Genomic DNA, 19,467 nt, shown 5'->3' on the forward strand with positions numbered 1-19,467 from the left:
GGAGGCTGAGGTAGGAGGATTGCTGGAAGTTCGAGACCTTGCTACAATAGCAAGGCCCTATTACAAAAACAAAAGAAATAAATAAATAAACTATCCTTAAATTCCCAGGGCCCTCCAGGCTCTAAATGAAATGTGTGTTTTGAATAGGACTCATGAATGAACAATAATGAAGTAGACTAAAGTCAACATTTCTACAAAATTTGACCACTGCCAATTAAATTAATAGTCCCTTAGAAAAACAGGTAGCTTTTTCTGAATTATTCTTTTTTTATTGAAAGAAAGAAAAGAAAATTTAAAAAAACAAAATAGAAAAAAAGGTAGAATACAGAATTAAAAAAAATTAACATAAAATCACTAGTTGACATATTACAAATTGTCATCTTAAAAATACTTATACAAAATCTAAGCATAAAAAGTAGCTAGACACTCAAACATTGACAGTGCAAATCCTTCTATTCAATGAAATTTAGTAATATGGTCATCTATCTCACACAGTATACATACCGTTATATCCTTTAAGAGCACTTTCCTTCCCTTTCACTTTCCCAACATCTACTATACCTTTTGGATCCCATTACTCTGTCAGTTTTTATTATTATCTACATTAGAGAGACAATGTGATATTTACTAATGTTAGTCTTGTTTATTTCACTAATGAGGATATTCTTCTAAATTATTCTTAAAGGAAAAATTTTTATTTTATTGTAAAATTTATAGTTTATTTCCACAGAAAGATAATCATGGCAAGGAAAACTTATTTTTGTTAAGTCACTTTAAATCTGTCATTTCATTGTCAATTACATTAAAAGGCATAGCTACTCATTATCTAATGACTATATTCTTGATAGTCTAGTGTATTAACAGAAATAAGGCACAATGAAATCTTTGTGAATAATCAATAAAGGTATAAAATCAGAAACAATTGAGATTCAACAAAAATTAGGTTGAAAAAAATCAAGTTCGTCACTGTCATTATGACCTTCCCAACAACAAGACCTGGCATGGTGGTGCTCACCTGAGGCAGGAGGATAGCCACAAGCTCAAGGCCAGCCTGGACTACAACAGTAAGATCCTTTCTCGGGAAAAAATAAACAAACAAAACAGCAAGGACTGTAGCATATACTGAGTTCCTGAGTTCGGACACAGTGCCAGACAATACTCTAAACCCTTCCAAAGTAACTCACTGCCCGAGCTAAAGCCACATGGGAGCCTGAAGGCGAATTTGTTCAGAGGCTGGAAAGGAGGTGCTGGAGGTCTGGTTCAAACCTCTGGGCACCACTTGCTTTTCTTCCCAGTGTAGGCCTGCCAGAGCCAGGAGAGACCAGTGCTTGAGAACATCACCTGCACTGACAGTCCAAGGCTGAGCTGGCTGCCTAACCCTGAGGATCCCTGCAGTTCATCAAGTTCTGCACTCTGTTGTTACAGGGATCAGCAGCAACTTCCAGAGCAAGGCTGCATACCCTTTTCTTACCCATTTACAATGCTCTGGAAACAGCAAGTAGTCTGCATCATTACTATTACTACTGTGGATGAAGAGGCTCAGACATGGATAGGTTATAAAGCTAGCATAGGGCTACATAAACCATAAGCTATAGGATCCTCGGGTGGTGGTGACCATGGGAACAAACCACAAAAATCACATCAACTTGAACGCCTTTGTCATGGCAGCATTATAAACAATAGCCAACAAAAACTACAAGCAATGCTGGTGGGTGAATATAATGTGCCACGTATTTACAATGGAAGTTTATTCAGACAGGGGAGGAGATAATGTAAAATGATTTTTCTCCTTTTGCATGTTGTACAACACATACTTTCTATTTTAGTAAAACAAGGATCAAATCTATGAAGATTTTCAGTGTTCTTAACAACTACAAATCTTACAGAGATTAGCAGTATTTGAAATTCATAGTTCAGTAGCATTCATAACAAACCTCAAAATGAGGAAGTCAGAGCTAATGATGTACAAATTACCTGCTCCCAAAATACTGTTGGTGACTTGACAAGTGCCATAAGGTTTCACGGCTAAACAAATGTTGGATTAGGAATGTTAAAAGCCCATGCAGTTCTTTTAGTAAAAGTGACAAGGAAAATTACCCAAGAACAGCTGCCAAGGTTCCAGCAGTGTCAGGCTTGGCCCTCTGCCCTCTGCAGCAGGGTGCCTTCACAAGCTGTTGGTTAGCCGAATGTGATGGCACATGCCTGTAATTCCAGCACTCAGGAAGCTGAGGCAGGAGGATTGCTGTGAGTTCAAGACCAGCCTGGGATACCAAGCAAGACCCTATCTCAAAAACACTACACACACACACACACACACACACACACACACACACACACACACAAAGTTGTTGGCTGCCTACTGATGAAAGTGCTAAGTCATACTCTTGTTTCTACAGGGAAATACTCTTTCAGCTGTAGACAACCAAAATATGAAACTATTTTGGAACTCCTAAACTTTTGCATAAAGGATTAATGTAGCAGTCGAGAAAACAAGACTTTTATTTTGTACTAAAAAAGAATTCTGGTCTTTGAGAAAGAAAAAGAGTTTAATAATAGCTGCAGACTACTAATGCTGTCATCACAATCTGCAGCGGTACAATATATATATATACTTAATATGCAGAAAAATACAATATGCTGGGTATAAAAAACAGGATATACACTTCAGACGCATTTTTCATTATCGGTATTTTGCAGAAAGTATCTCAAACTGGAATATAATCATAAAGTAATAAAGCCTATCATTATATTCCCATCCCATCAGAAAACAAAATTGAAATTTTTAGTTATATGGAACGAGTACTGCTCAAATAACTTAGCCTGATCAAACCTCAGTTTTCTCTGTAAAACAAGCACTGCATCATGTCTCTCACAAAAGATCACAGGAAGCAAATAAAGTACATAACTTCTTCTTTTTTTTTTTTTTGTCTTTTCGTTTTTATTGTACCAGGGATCGAACTCATGACCGCACACTTGCAAGGCAGGCGCTTATGCCACTGAGCTAAATCCTCAACCCCAAAAGTACATAACTTCAATTGACCAGCAGGTCTACTTCTTTCAAAGTGCAGAGAAAGAAGAAAGGGCCATCACATTAAGCAGCACAGTGGGCAGAGTGGAAGAAACACACTGAGGGAGGGAAGCCTCAATGGACTGCTAAAGGAAACAGAAAACAGATTTATATAACAACCACAACAGAGTCAAGTAAGAAAGAGAACCTCCTTCTAGCTTAAACACACAAAACCTTAAACATTGACACTTTAAACACTGACACAGGGGCTAGGGATATAGCTCAGCAGCACAAGCACCTGTTTGGCAAGTGTGAGGTTTTGAGTTCAATCCCTGGTACAAAAAACAAAAAAACCACTGACATACAACAGAATAACTACAACAGCAATAGCTTCAAAACATGATTGCTTAGACATAAAAGTAAAACATTATGATGATCTAACTCAGTGAATACATAAATATAATAGATAGTACATAGGAAAGAAGCAGATTATGTCAAAATGGTGAGCTGAATGCGGCCCCAAATTGCTTTTATGCCCTTTATACCTACTCCATGAAACAATCAACTCTTATTTGTCCCATCTCACAAAAAGAAGTGACTTCAGGAACCAAGTTAACCAATAAATCAACACAAATCAACCCACGTAATCAGCAGGGCTAAGAGCCAGAAAGATCTCAAGTCCTTAATACTGCTACAATGGCTGGCTCCTGCTTTTCTTCCACTTTTGTTTTTGAAGACTAGGTCTCTATGTATTCGGGGTAGCCTTGAACCCATGGTGATCCTCCTGCCTCAGCTTCCATGTTCAGCTATAATGATTTTTTAATTAAACAAGTAGCAAAATCAAAACCTCAAAACTTGAAATAGTATCTTACCAAGGTGATGTCTCGGGAAGCAGCAGCTGCACTCATGTGCAAGCTCGGCTGCCTCACAGAGCTGCTGCAATCAAGGGCTCGAGCAAACGTCCCCACGGCACTAAAGAAGCCAAACACAAACAGGAAACATTAAGCTTGTCATTTTCTTGTTTTAAAATTAAAAAAACTTTGAGTACTGAACGATAAATTAAAAAAAAGAAAGACAAAACAAGTTGTTTAATGTTTGAGAATGAAATTAAAAATTTTTTTCTATAAAAGTGGCTATGGGTTTAACAAGCATAATCTGAAAATCAAAAGTGTTCCAAAACCTAAAACTCTGCATAGGATGCAAGTGGAACTCCACATCCTGAAGCTTTGTTTCATGTACAAAATCACTGAAAATATTGCAAAAAGTTGCCTTCTGCTATAGTAATAAGCTACACATGAAATGTAGTGTCCTTATTTAGACTCGGAAACCATCTCCAAGGCATCTAATTATATATATGTACATATTCCATAATCCAAAAATTGAAATCGCAAATGCTTCTGGTCCCAAGCATTTTAGACAACAGACATTATCATGTAACTGACAAGTTAATTTACTACCTACAGAGTTAATTATAACTAAATCAAGAAAAAATAACTTGTGTGGACATAAAGGAAGAAAGGGAAGACCTATCATAAAATGCCACTGAATAAATCATTCAGTAATCACGTGTGCTCAAAAAAACTGCAAGTTATAATCCCCCTTTAACCTAATCATGAAATCCCAATAAAACTTTTTCCCTAGCATGAGATAGCATTAATTAGCAATCCTTATGAGCACTCAATATATATAATAGACTTGTATTAAATCCTATTTTTAAAAGGCAGGCAATTTACAGAATGCTGATTTTCATTTATAGCAATTTATAAGGTCTTCCTGTGATGTAATGCAGAACCTCACCCTCAAGCGTGTAGTACACGAAGAAGAGACTCACTACCCACTGTCTGCATTTTACCTGATATTTTTAACATTTTAATTAACACATACACCAAAAACTATTGCCATATACAGTTAATCGCAAAGTGAGTGTACTCAGGTTACCAGCATCAAAGCGTAGGAACACAATGCAACTAGGCGCAGCAGACTCCTGTGCTCCTTTCCAATTTCTACCTCAGCTTCCTTCTCAACAGGAACCACCACTATGGACTCAACACCACATACTAGTTTTGCACATATTTAAAAAAAAATTTTTTTTTGGCTCACACAATATACAGACAATTTTAATGATCAGCTTCCTTAGTCTAAAATTGTGTTTGCAGAGTCACCTGTGTGGCCAAATGGAGCATTTTCCTTGCTTTGGAGCATTCTTTTGGGTTTCTACTCTCCATCCCCTCCTATACCACTGATCAATATTACATGCTGCTCCCACAATGATTAATATCACTAATGCCATCTGAGTATGCACAGATGTATGCATTTCTGTGGATATAATTTTAAGAAGTGAAACGTAAGAGATATTCATTAAGTGACAGTACAGTACATCCCCGAAATTCATGGGGGTTACATTTGTAGAGCACCAGAAAACTGCACAAAACCTTGAATCCATCAAAAACCAATTGCAGAGGATATTTGTGATTTCAGAGAAATCGCAGGGGGTTTCTGAGAACAATTATTAGTTAGAGTCTAAGGAAAACTCTGGGAACAAAACTGAGGCTACAAACTGAACTGCAATTTCACAGGGATACTGCAAATAGCTTGTCCAAGCAGCTGAACTAGTCTGTAGGCACACAAGCTGGGTGTGAGAACGCTGACTGTTCCATATCTTCATTACTCCTTGGCACTTTAAAATTCAGCCTTTCCAGAGTGGTGCATGCCTGTAATTCCAGCACTTGAGGAGACTGAGGCAGGAAAACTGCTGAGAGTCTGACGCTAGCCTGGGATACACAGTGAGTTCAAGGAAAACCTGAATCACACAGCAAGATCCTGTCTCAAAAACAACCAAAGATAAATAAATAAACATTGGCCTTGACCAAGTGTGGTAGCAAAGGTCTATAATCTCAACACCTGGAAGGCTGAGGCAAGAAGATCTGCAGGCATTCAAGGCAAGTCTGGGCTACTTAATGAGTTCAAAGCCAGCCCAAACTACAGTGAGACCCTGTCTCAAAAAACAAAAACAAAACAAATGAAATTGGCCTTAATTTATATTTACAAAGTATTTTTTTAAAACAAATATTGGAGAAAAAAAAGATACAAGATAATATGCTTTACAACATTCTAGCTTCAAGGAAAAAGAAAACATACCTTTAGCAATGACAAAAGGAAAAAAACAATGCAAATTAAATTTGAACACTTCAAATTGTTTCCTAAAGAATCTATAATTCAGAAACCTTTATTATTGTCTCTAGCCAGGGGTTCCTCCTACGGTTCATTTCTATTTCTGAATCTTCAGAAAACAAAATTCTGCCTTATTCATTCTCCAAAGCAAAGAGGAGCGAAGACAAGCTAGGCAAGCTAAAAGCTCTGAAGAAAAGCCCTAGGCTGCACTTGCGGGCTCCTTCCCACCAGTGCACTGGCATGTGGCTTGATCCAATCCCCTAGAAGGTTGAGCCTCTGACCTCTCACCTTAAAACTTCTGACTCCCTATGTGGTGTGTCCTTCCACAATGACTCTCTATAAACAAGGCTGTCCAAGGATCAGCTAAGACTACTAACGAAGTTCACCAAAAAAAATCAGAATATTATAATGAAGAACTCAGCACCCACTGCCCAAATGTAACTGAGTGTAATATTTGGCTACGCCTGATGATTTGGTAGGGGAGAAAGTCTCAATATGTAAGTCTGGGCTGGCCTTTAACTTACAGCAATCCTCCTTGCCTCCAGAATACTGAGATTACAGGTTGAGCCACAACATCCTGTCCTGTACATTTTTAAAGTACATAATTATCAATTTAACTAGAGTCCCCATATATACATACATCCAAGATTAAATATTCATGAATGTAGTTTTATAAACATGTACCTTAATGATAAATAACTGTTTTACACAATGTATAACTTTATAAATGATCACACTTTATGTACATAAATCATACTGTATCTTTATTCAACAATACTTCTGAGATTTATCTCTTTGCTACACTGAGCTCTAATATATTCATTTTAATGGCTTTAAAGTAACATTCCATTGTATAAGTATGCCTCAATTCTGTCATTGATGGCTTCCTGAAACACTTTTGGGTTTTTTCCAATTTATCCACCATTATGTTATGATAATCTCATTTGCTTTCTGCTTTGTGGCATTTCACCCTGAGAATGACTTACTTTCATAAGTGAAAAAATACAAATAAAATTCTCATTCATTTTCATAAGCAAAGGAGAGGGAAAAGCAAATCAGTCAGGCTGAAAGCTCTCAAAGGCAAGCCCTAGGCTTAGCACGAGGCTTTATGCATGTGTGATAAGACCCTAACCTACATACTTCTGCAGGTACATTTCACTCTATGAAAGCCCTATCCGGATACCATTAAATAAGGGCATTTGAGATGCAGAATTTCTTCATTACGCATTTCTGTTTTCAGAAGGCTGAAGCAAAAAGATAGTGATTTCAAGGTCAGCCTAGGCTACAAAGTAATTACAAAGCCAACTTGGCTGCAAAGAAAAACCCTGCCTCAAAATAGTAGAACAAATCAGGAAACTGAGGCAGGAGGACGGCAGCAAGCTCAAGTGCCAGGCCGGGCTACATATGAGTTCAAGGTGAGCCTGAGGTACAAAACAAAAAAATGTGTTGTTTTCAATATTTGGTAAAAATGAAATCTATTTTCATCTAAAACTGATATACTGACATTAATAACAAATTCTGTTTTTAGGAAGTGATATGACATGAAATACACTATTAAGCTTTCTTACATAACTAGAAAAAGAATGATACAACCAATCTGGGGATAGACTACAAAAAATGGAAAATACATACACCTATAAATTATATCACAAAAAGAATAATCTCTTGATTCACTAATTCCATACTCACCGTGCTACAACTAAAAACTGGTCAATCTGTCGGTCCGTAAGTGGGCTATTTGGATCCCAAACTTTAACCTCCAATTTCGACTGTTCCCTCTCATCTGATTCTCCTGCCCGAGAATAAAGGAAATGGAACACTGTTACACAAAGCACACGGTCACACACAGCTGATGACTGTGTGTGACTCCACAGTACTGGAAATGCTCTTGCGTAAGGTAAACAGTCACAGTTTTGGTACATTCTTTCAGACAGCAGATATACAACACCTGGTAAAGGGAACACCGATGATAATAACCAACCAACTACATGGTATTCATGTAAGCACGCATGTCCATACCTGTGTGAGGCACAAAGGCCCACACCAAGGATGAAGATGAAATAGCAGCTCTGCCACAAGACACCTTGACTACAGTAAAATGCCATTATCAACGTATACGTTACAAAAGAGATGTCAAAGAAACATTATGGTTGCAAGAATCCAAAGATTAGAGAAGTAATTTCAGGCTAGCTAGGAAACAGCACTGTGAACAAGGCAGCAGCAGTTCTATTAAGAACTGATGGTTATGGCCCTGGCATGACGATGTACTTCTGTAACCCTAGATACACAAGAAACCAAGTAGGAGAATCAAAAGTTCTTGGGCTCAGGGGCTGGGGATTTAGCTCAGCGGCATAAGCGCCTGTCTTGCAAGCAGGCAGTCGTGGGTTCAATCCCTGGTACCGATAAAAAGGAAAAAGACCAAAAAAAAAAAAAAAAAAAGAATGTAAAAGTTCTAGGGCTCACTGGGCAACTCACAGTCTCAAAATAAAAAGAGCTAGGAATGCAGCTCAGCATTACAGCACTTGCCTAGAATATGTGAATCCCAAGGTTCACTCCCTGGTATCAGCAAGGAGAGGGGGAAAAACCCTGGAAAGTATAAACACACTGCTATGAGAAAAGGACTTAAAATCATGAACAAAATCACAATATATTAAAATGAAACACTGAAAAAAACAGCACATTTTGCTGGAGGACGCTAAGTGAAATGAGAAGCAATCACTAAGACAAAGGGGATCTGAACATATTACTGAAGATCCTACGTAGGTTCTTTTATTTATTGTTTTAAAAGACAGGATCTCATTAAGTTGTCCAGGCTGGCTCTGAACTAATGATCCTCCTAACTCAAGCAACCAAGTGGCCAGGATTATAGGAACATGCCACCATGCCCAACTCACTGTGTGTTGCTTTTTCTAAAGAGATATTTGGAGGTAAGGAGAAGTCCTGGCTTTCTGAGGAAGGGAATTAACCAGACCAAAACAAAATCTCAAACATCATAATAACTGATTTACTTTACAGACAAACCTAATGAAGTCAGAATGATGAACTCAGTTTGATTGGTTCCACCTGGTAGTAATGAGGAGCTGAAAGGTGACAGTAGTGGGTCAGGTATTTAGCTTGGCACCACAAGCACTGGTCTGGCAAGTAAAGGCCCTGAGTTTGATCCCTGGTATCCCTGGTGACAGTAGCAACAGAGCAAAGAAACAAGATTCTGCAGGCTGTTTAGCTCAACAGCATAGGCACTCGCCTAGCAAGTGTGAGGTCGTGAGTTCGATCCCCGGTACCAAAAAAGAAAAAAGATTCAGAAATGCCAGTGATGCAGGAGTTGTCCAGCGTAGATTTTTGAGAGCTGTATCAATAGAGTAGCATCAATAGAAAGAAAACTCAAACAGAAGGTGAGGGCGAAGGCAAGACACTAGAATGCAGGCTGCTCTGTTTCAGCATCTCACAAGAAGGTATGACCACTGGTGGGCAGTACTGATGACACTACGATGGATAGTAACTGAAAACAGACTGGGGGTCAGTTGAAATTCTGCTTCATAGCTATGGGTTCTGTGAGGGAAGGAGCTTCCGGATAGGAGCAACTGGTTTTGGTTTTGTTTGGATTCTAATCACTGCATACTAGAGAGGATGCCTTATTCTCACTGACATCACACTGTAAAGCCAAAAAATTCGGACAACTAACAAACACAAGCCATGGGGCTCCCGGCAGAGGAGCAAGTAGGCATCATTAGAATGGCAAACGAGAGACTCAGGTCCACGCCCCCTGCAGCCCCCTAGCCAGCCAGTGTTGACAGGCAGGACAGCTGTTTGAAGGCAGCTGTGTCTCCAACTACCACCCCATTCAAACAAGCACAAGTAGAGAGCAAGACCTAAGAAACATGAAAGGATTTTGATTTTCATACCTTTGTTTACCATTATGTTCTTTGTACCTTGAAAAAAATTATACACACACACACACACACACACACACTTTTTTTGGGGGGGGTACAGAGATCAAACTCACGACTGTGTGTTTGTAAGACAGGCACTTATACCGCTGAGCTAAATCCCCAGCCTCCTCAAAATATATTTTATATAAGGTAAGAAAGGTAGTAATGATAAAAATGATTATATAGTGGCTGGGATTGGTATACAACTTGATTAGTATACATGAAGTCCTGGGTTCAATCCCAAATCCCAGGAAAAAATATGAGTAAGAAAATAAACGTATCTTTCATAAATAAATAAATCTTAAGTAATGGATTATATAATGCTAGTCAGAATTTAACCATTTCTGCTATATTCTGCAGAATTTAACGAGGCTATTTATTCAAACTTGAGATAAAATGATAAATTTTGATTCCATACATAGAGTCTATAGCATACAGCACACATAAAGTTTAGTTTAAGAATTCTCAATGAATTCACTGCAAACAATAACAGTACTCATACTAACACCAAATTACAGACAATGCCAGAAGAATAAAAAATAGCAACAAAAGAATAAGTATGTTAATATTCTATGTGAAATAGTCTTCATTAGATGGAAGGTCTCATATTTATATTCATATTACAGTCTGATCACCTCCTCAGAGGAAACACTGCCAAAATTTTGAATTCACTTATAATTTGCATAAGCCTCCAGCAACCCGTGGCAAAAGCCCTATGACAGTAGTGATGAATTCCATGGTCCGGTTATGTCTAGTCTAGTCAGTGTAATTAATCTCCGTTCTCTGTTCCATTTATGATTTTGGGGGGAACATACTGGGGATGGAACTCATGACCTCAATGCTTCCTAGGCAGCCCATTTCCTATTAATCAGGACAACTGCCACATCATTCAAAAAAAAAAACCAAACCCATAGAGCTTCCCCTTGGTGGTGGTGGTGGTGCTGGTGGGGATCTTCCTAACTTCCAATTCCAGAAATGTATTTACCAACTAATTACATGACTCTATGTTTCTTGCTTTCTATTTTTGCTTCACAGATGCTGGAAGAAATGGAGACCCAGAATTGATTTTAAATGTTAGTCCTAATCCTCCCTGGGCTATATTTTAACATTTCTAGAAATCTCTGACAGTGTACTTCTTCAGTATATCCCTTAAGATCACCTAAGGGTATATACATACTCAAAAGAACTAAGACAGTATCACAGTGTCATCCTAGAGGCCCTTTCCTGAACAAGTAAAATATTCTTTGCCCTAAATACAACTCATTTCCTTTGTACTAGCCATCACAGGAATGTGTTTATTATGCTACATTTAATTCAGAAACACAAGATGCTATTTCTCACTTTTTGTTCAACACTGTATTGAAAGTTATGTATTAAGACAGGAATCAAAGAAATAATACGTTAGTAAAGGCATCATAATAATGAATACAGAAGGGGTCAGGGATACAGCTCAGTGGCACAAATGCCAGCCTTGCAAGTGCAAGGTCCTGAGCTCGAATCCTGGTATCTAAATTTTTTTTAAAAAATGATTTAAAAAAATGAATATAGAAACTCAGTGGGGGGCTGGGGGTTTAGCTCAGCGGCATAAGCGCCTGCCTTGCAAGCAGGCAGTCGTGAGTTCGATCCCTGGTACCAATAAAAATGAAAAAGACCAAAAAAAGAAACTCAGTGGGATTCCAAACCAAACAATAGTAAAAATAATAATGTGAAAAATCATATTCATTGTGACAATAAAAATATAAAATACTAAGAAATAAAATTGAAGGTAGGTTTTACATAAATGTTCAAGGAAAAGATGATTTAAATAAAGAAAGATAAAGACAAGTTTTAATGATGTAATTCTAGCTATGAATGGCTAAGTCAGGAAAAACACACATTACAGTTCAGTTTGGACCACATACAAAGTTCAAGGCTAACCTGGATCTGGAGAGAGGTCTCATATCAAAAAAACAAAACAAGACCAAAAAAAAATCCACACAAAACCCAAAAATACTAAAGTTAAATTAAAAAAAAAAATAAAAATAAAAATAGGGTCTGGAGATTTAGCTCAGTGGCATAAGCGCCTGCCTTGCAAGCAGGCAGTTGTGAGTTCGATCCCTGGTATCAATAAAAAAAAAAACGAAAAAGACCAAAAAAAAAAAAAAAGAAAGAAAGAAAGAAAGAAAGAAAGAAAAAAGAAAAAGAAAAATAAGTAAGAGCTGGAGGTGTCGTCCAATGTGCCTCCTAGGTTTGATCCTCGGTGCCACAATTTAAAAAAAAGAAAAAAACTTTATAAAAAGCCTTCCCCTACTAAAAAATAAAAGAATTGAAGTTTACACGTAGACAAATGACTTTAACAATCTATAAATCTAACAGCATTATTATCAAAATAAAACAAGATTCTAATTGAATGGGATTATAATGTAGAGTAACAATAATCAAAACAATGAGGCTCAGTGGCTGAGCATTTGCTTAGCCTACACAAGGCTTGGTTCAGTCGTTAATACCACCAAAAACAGGTTGTTCAGGACTGCAGAAACAGACTAGGAGTCTAAGAGCGTATATGTGAAATTTTAAGTATCACTGGGATTATGTAAACATTTACTAACACTTGTTCAGCACTTACTTTAGCCCAAGAACCAGCATAATAGACACTGTGACAAGGGTTTAGTAGCATTCCTAGTCTCTACTCAGAGGTGCCAATAGCATTTCATCTACCCACTCCGTGGTCAAGAACCAAAAATGGCTGTTCATTGTCTAACACTCCCTGGGAGACAAAACTGCCCTGGAGTTGAAAATTAATGTTCGTAGCATTTGCAATCAATTCTTGCTGGGGGGGGGGGGGCGGTATTAGAGATCAAATTCAGTGTATCACAGAACTACATCCCCATGCCCTTTTTTTGGGAGGAGATGGCAGATGACAGGATCTAATTAAATTGTCCAGGCAGGACTCAAAATTTGCAGTCCTCCTGCCTCAGCCTCCCTAAACCCTGGGATTACAGGCATGTGCCACTGCACCCAGCTTTATGTTTTCCATTTTACTAACATCTTGTAGCACAGACAGGAAATTTGTATTTTACAAAAGTAGATGCTGGGCCAGGCATGGTGGCTCATGCCTGTAATTCCAATATTTAGAAGGCTGAGGCAGGAGGATGGTTGCAAGTTCAAGAACAGCCTGGCCTACAAAGTGAGCTCAGGGTCAGCCTGAACTGCATAGTGAAACCCTATCTCAAAAAGACCAAAAAATAAAATAAAATAACATAAAATAAAATAGTAGATGCTGGGCCAGCCCGGGGAACTAAGAGACCTCATTTGGAAAGGAAAGGAAGAAAGGTGGGGAGGGAAGGAGAGACAAAAGGAAAGGGAAGATGCAGAATAGTTCAGTGTAAAGGTCCCTGATTGAATCTTCAGCACCCACGCAACTTCCAGAAATGAAGGAAACTGGTAATCAAAGCAACATTTTTAAAAGGATGACAATAAAACATTAACAATGAAATCTCTACTGACAGGCCAATGAATCCTTTATCTCCTTAAACTTCAGATTCTGGACTCATGTTTCCTGCTCTGAGATGCAGGTCCTAAAGTACAGTTTCAGTGAAATTAAAGACTGAATACAAGGTGCAGAGATTTTTCAATTCTGTTACAAACACAAGGAAATTTCCTCACAGCTCCTTCATCTCAAAGCTTCCTCATTTGGTTTTTAACACAGTACAAAAAGGTACAGATTTCAAAGCCACTAAATCAGCTTCTACTTGCATTAAAGGAAGACACTTCTGTAGAATTCCCACCTTTTTTCCCTTAAACTCTCCTTAATTTTTCTCTTTTGTTGGGAAAAACCTCTTCTCATGAACAGACACAATTTCTAATTCTTGACATTTTCCTACTTATGAACTGTAAATGAGCTACTTCCAGTTTTTAAACATGTTAGCAAAAGATCTATTAATTCATTCTTCCTTCTCAGAGACATCTCTTGAAATTCTCAATCACTGACAACTGCTATTTTATTAGTAGCAATAAACACAGTGGCCAGGGCGAAACAACAGTAACAGGTAACAAGTTTTGGGCACTGCACTAAGTGCACCAACAACAACATTTCCTTTTCACAACATACTATGATTACCACAATGCTATGATACACCTGTACAAATTACCACTCCCTAAAGAGGAAGAAATGGGAAGCTAAAGGTTAAATCATTTCCCAAGTTTATTCAATGAAAGACTATCAGCTAGGTTTTACCCAAATCTGTGCAGTTAATTCTAGTTTAGTAACATTTTAACATTTAAATTTCTAATTAATGTGTAAAATACATTTCATTCTTTAAATTCTAATATTATAACATATCTAAATTAATAATTCAAAACTTTCCATGTATGACATTTCTTCTATGGAAAAATTTCTAGGTTGTTTACCAAAATTTAAAGACTAATCTTTAGTTCTCACATGTCTGTTAGGTGGTGGGTAGCCATAAATGAATCTTAAAATTACAAAAGCAACAAAAAAGACTTTTTCACTGGCAAGAAAATGATGTAACAATCTTTAAGACTCCAAGACATGTTCACAACAAAGTCAGCCTGTATAGTATTCTTAGTGCTGACACTGCTACCTACCCGCGATATTAATCCCAGTTCTACACCCCATGCCAATGCAAGCTAGAATCTGGCCACTGGTTAAAATATATTCTTTTGAGAGTATCAAAAAGACTACAGGAAAGGGGAAAAAAAGGCAAAACCAGGCATGGAGGCACGTGCCTATAATTCCAGCACTTGGGAGGCTGAGGCAAGGGAATGGTCAAAAATTCAAGGCTAGCCTGAGCTAAGAAGTCAATGCAAGCCAGCCTGAAGTGCACAGTGAAATCCTGTATCAAAAAGAAAAAAAAGACTATAGTAAGTTCTAAATGTTTACCTCTGAATATGATGTTTTCTATACTACCTAATTTTCCTACAATCAAGTATTAGCTACATACAGATGTTTCTGTGATGCAACGCCTGCTTTATTTACTGGTGATACCTTCAGGTAGCTTGTTATGGCTTACATGTGGGTGACATCCTAAAGTCTCATCCACTCAAGAGGTAAGGCTTTTGGAAGTGGTTGGATTACAGAGCCTTACGGCTGGTTCCCTAGAGGTAGGGAGCTGAGTACACTGGCACACACCTTTAATCCCAGCAGTTGAGAGGCTGAGGCTGCAGGATCTCTTCAAATTCAAGGCCAGGCTGGGCTACAAATGAACTACATAGCCAAACCCTGTCTCAACTACCCCCTAAAAAAATTAGAGGGTGGGGTCCAGTCAGAACAGGCAGGTCCCTGAGGGTGCGCTTTGAAGGGTTTAAATCCCTGCCTTGCTCCTCACTTCACTGCCGGCTTCCTATCCACCAAACCTTGAGCAGCTCTCCTCTGCCACACCTCCCTGCCACGCCATCCTCCCTGGGAACCAGCCTGCTATGAACTGAAACCTCTACAAACTGTGAGCCAAAATGAACTTTCCCTCTAATTTGTAGGTGCTAGTTTTGTGTCCAGGTGAAAAGGAAAGTGACTAAGACATGTCTCTAGTCATCCTCTCTCTCCAAAAAAATGAAATGGGGGGGGGGCGCAATTGGGGGTTTTCTTGTCTGATTTGTTCTTCATTGCTGGGAACTGTATCTAGCTGGGCTCCTATAAGTGGCAGGCAAGCACTTTGCTACTGAGCTGTACACCCACCCAGAAGGGGACTCTTCAAACCTTGTTTCTAGTTAATTGCCTGGTTAAAAGAGAGAAGAACCATTTTAGACATCCTAAATTACATTAAGAATCCAAAATGACTTGTTTTTTATTTTTAAAATATATATCGTATTTCTCTAAAATCTACAAACGTGTTGTTTTTCTTTGTTAAAAGATGAATGCACAGAAAGCCAAAAAGTTATAAACTTAAAAATAAACTTAACAAGAAATATATAAAACCTATATGACTAAAACTATATTTTTAAAAAGAATTCTCACTCCCACAATATTCAAAAGTAGCCTTGAAGAAATGGATGCTTGCGTGTGTGTGTATGTGTGTGTGTGTGGGGGGGGGGTACTGGAGATTGAACTTGGTTAGGACTTTCCAACATCATCAAAATATCTGTTCTCCCTAGATTAATTTACAAGTTACCTGCAACCACAGCAGCAGTAGAAAGGAGGGGTCCTTTTTACCCTGGTGCCAAACAGATAATAAAGATCACTGGGAAGCAGCAGCAGCAATAGGTAAGAGAACCCTGAGAAGCAAGAGCTGTAAAAAGGAACTAGCTCTTAAGAGGCCCCGCTGCAGCTACCAATCCTCTAATTAAACAGCGAGGAGTAGCAAAGGATCCTGCGGGCCCCTGCGACCATGGAGGAAATCCCCGAACTAGATGCTCAGTATTTTAATATGATCACTATCTCCCAACAGTTAAGAATCCTAAGAATCCTAATGAAATCCAAAGGGGAAAAACTGACAAACTGATGATAAGCTTCGACATTAATGAAAAAATGTTTCAGAAGAGTTTCTTTCCCAGGAATTTTTGAAGGGCAGTAAGAGGAAAACTTGCTCCACCATAAAACACAAAAAACAGATGTATGAAGATCTGTCACACAATGAATGGAATAGACTATAAATTTCAAGGCTCTCTAACAGTCTAGAAGAACATACAAAATATGGAAAAGCAAGAGAGTGTACTGAAGACCTTCTATTATGCTAGGTTACGAAAGAGCATGATTCACCAACCGCCACTAACTGTGCAGGTTATATGGGAAGTTCACACAAAGTGTGGAGGTGGAGTGTGGAGCAGCGGCCAGCACACTGCAATTCCTGGAGCCCACGGTTCACCTGGGTGTCATGGGAGACTCACCAGGGTCAGTAACAATCTGACTCTTCTTGTTTTATTTAAGGTTGTGTTGTATAGTATTTTCATTTAAAGAAAGAATTCTAAGGGCCAGGGATATAGCTCAGCAGCAAGTGCAAAATCGTGAGTTTGATCCCTGGAACCTAAATAAATAAATAAATAAATGAAACAAACAAACAAAAAAAAGCACTCTGGCCTAAATAAACCACTCACACATGGAGGACTACTGTAATAAATAGTATCTTAAGAGTAAATGCAGGGGCTGGGGAGTTAGCTCAGCAGCATAAGCGCCTGCCTGGCAAGCGTGTGGTTGTGAGTTCGATCCCCGGTACCGATTAAAAACAAAGAGCAAATGCACACTTGTTAACAAAGTGCAAGATCTATTATATTAAATAATACACAATCACATTTTCTAAATACAAAGGCTACCTTTGACAGAGACCCACCTAAGTCACAAGCTGTTAAGAATGATATTACTGCCAGGGACATAGCTCAGTGGCACAAGAGCCTCCCTGGCAAGCATGAGGTTGTAAGTTCAGTCCCTGGTACCAAAAAGAGTGATATCACCTACAAAATAAACCTCAAAAGCTGCAGGTCCTTTGTGAGATTGTAGAACTGTAAGCTTACTTTGTACATAGCTTTATGGCTTTATGCTCAGTGCTCCAGAGAACACAGATCAATAGCTCAAGAGTCCACTATTCTGAAAGTCAAGTGGTAAAAACAGTATAAAAGAATACATGAATGATGTTGTCTCAGAATTGAAATAAAGAGACCACAATTCAGGAAAAAGTAACCAAAGGCTTCTTCAGGAAATCAGGGTTGAGACTGTACATACATGTACATAGATGGGACTTTCTCAATTATTAAGGATTACCATACATTTGTCAAATACTCCCTGAATTGTTATGTGAAGGAGAGCTTTACTACAGATAAACAAATTAAAATAAGGAAAATATCCTTAGATGGTAGAAGACAATTTGGCACTTTCAGTAGAATTTAAAACATATGAGCCTAAGGCTTAGCAGTTTTACATCAAGGAACATATTTTCTAGTTATATTTGAAAGTGCACAATGATTCATCACAGAAGGGGATACTCACTGTAGCACTATGTATAAAATTCAAAAACCAAGTGTTTAAATGAAACAATATTCAGTAAAGTTTTAGGTACACTATTGCAAGTCTAATATCGAACATAAGAAACACAAATATCCAAAACTAATTCTATAGGACAAGATGACCCGCATAGATCAGGAGATCAACAAGCAATCTCTAAACCTATACACTGATTCACTACAAACAAATTATTGTTTTAAAAACTGAGAAAACAATTGAATCTAAACAGGGACACTCACCCTTCACCATTACTGACTGATCCTGATGGTACCTGAGCTGAGAATACAGCAGTATGTAACCTAACATGACTCACAAGGATCTCATTTACCCACCAAGGGCGCTAAAATATTCTATGGTCTATAAAACCCCCTTGAAAGTATCTTTTGATTTAACTTTTCAGCTTCCATTTTCCACAACTGAAAAAAGATAGGCAGGGAAATCTATAAGAGAGTGCATACTTTTTAAATAATCAGATGCAACATGGAAGTGGAGGCTTTTACATCTAATACAAATAATTAAAGCCTTTTAGGGTGCTCACTCAGCAGCACATATACTAAAATTGGAATGATACAGAGATTAGCAAGGGTGACCTGCAAATTTGTGAAGCATTCCATATTTTAAAATTATACTATTAATCTCTGTTAGCCCAACAAAAAGAACAGTTTGAAGCCGGGCGTGGTGGTTCATGCCTGTAATCCCACCACTCTGGAGGCTGAGATAGGAGGATCATTGCAAGTTCGAGACCAGCCTGGGCTACAAAGTGAGCTCAAGGCCAGGCTGAACTGCATAGCAAGACCCTGTCTCAAAAAGACCAAAAAAAAAAAGAGAATGGTTTGAGCCTTCATTGATCATTTAAAAATACTTTGAAAACAATACACAACACAGTGAACATTGTTAATTCCCTAATATTCAGCTCTGAAATTCATTTTTACCTGTTTTTTTTTTTTAAGAGCCTTTAAGAAAAAAAGTAAAAAGCTCAACTTTTATGAAACAAAAAAAAAAAAAAAAAAAAAAGTGTTAAATTTTTTTGAAAGTCAAGTAATAGGAGCTGGGGATTTAGCTCACTGGCATAAACACCTGCTTTGCAAGTGTGTGGTCGTGAGTTCGATCCCCAGTACCGATAAAAAAGAAAAAGACACACACACAAAAAAAGAAAGTCAAATAATAAAGTGGGAAGAAGTATTTGGAAGTAGCTATGGACAAAGGACAAATGCCTTTACTAGTCAAAAAAGATCCTTGCCAATAAAAAAAAAGATAAATAACCAAGTAGGAGACACATGAAAATTTTCCAAAAGAGCTAAAGGAAACTCAGACAAATGCAATCACAACCTTTAAAAATTAAAACACAAAAAACAAAAACAATGACACATCAGAATGTGGGGAGAGAGAGATAAAGGGAGGACAGCGAGCGAGAGCACAATCATGTGGTA

General features: G+C 38.1%; 1 protein-coding gene and 1 pseudogene across 6 annotated transcripts in view; one reads left to right on the forward strand and one right to left on the reverse strand.

The window, feature by feature from the left end:
• Mta3 (metastasis associated 1 family member 3) overlaps positions 1-19,467 on the reverse strand; it is a 138,563-nt gene that overhangs the window by 55,277 nt on the left and 63,819 nt on the right. For 5 of the 6 annotated variants that reach the window (XM_063229270.1, XM_063229268.1, XM_063229271.1 and 2 more), the window contains exons 7-8: positions 7,868-7,970; positions 3,880-3,979 (exon numbers count right to left, since the gene is read on the reverse strand). In XM_063229270.1, the coding sequence (XP_063085340.1) occupies positions 3,880-3,979; positions 7,868-7,970 (203 nt within the window). The remainder of the gene's footprint in view (positions 1-3,879; positions 3,980-7,867; positions 7,971-19,467) is intronic. The other variant, XM_063229284.1, reaches the window with a different exon arrangement.
• On the forward strand, positions 18,568-18,657 carry LOC111757765 (U6 spliceosomal RNA; annotated as a pseudogene).

Source organism: Cavia porcellus, unplaced genomic scaffold (assembly GCF_034190915.1).
Source record: "Cavia porcellus strain 051 isolate PalLab524CR breed Dunkin Hartley unplaced genomic scaffold, mCavPor4.1 scaffold_1, whole genome shotgun sequence".
Taxonomy (NCBI): Eukaryota; Metazoa; Chordata; class Mammalia; order Rodentia; family Caviidae; genus Cavia; species Cavia porcellus.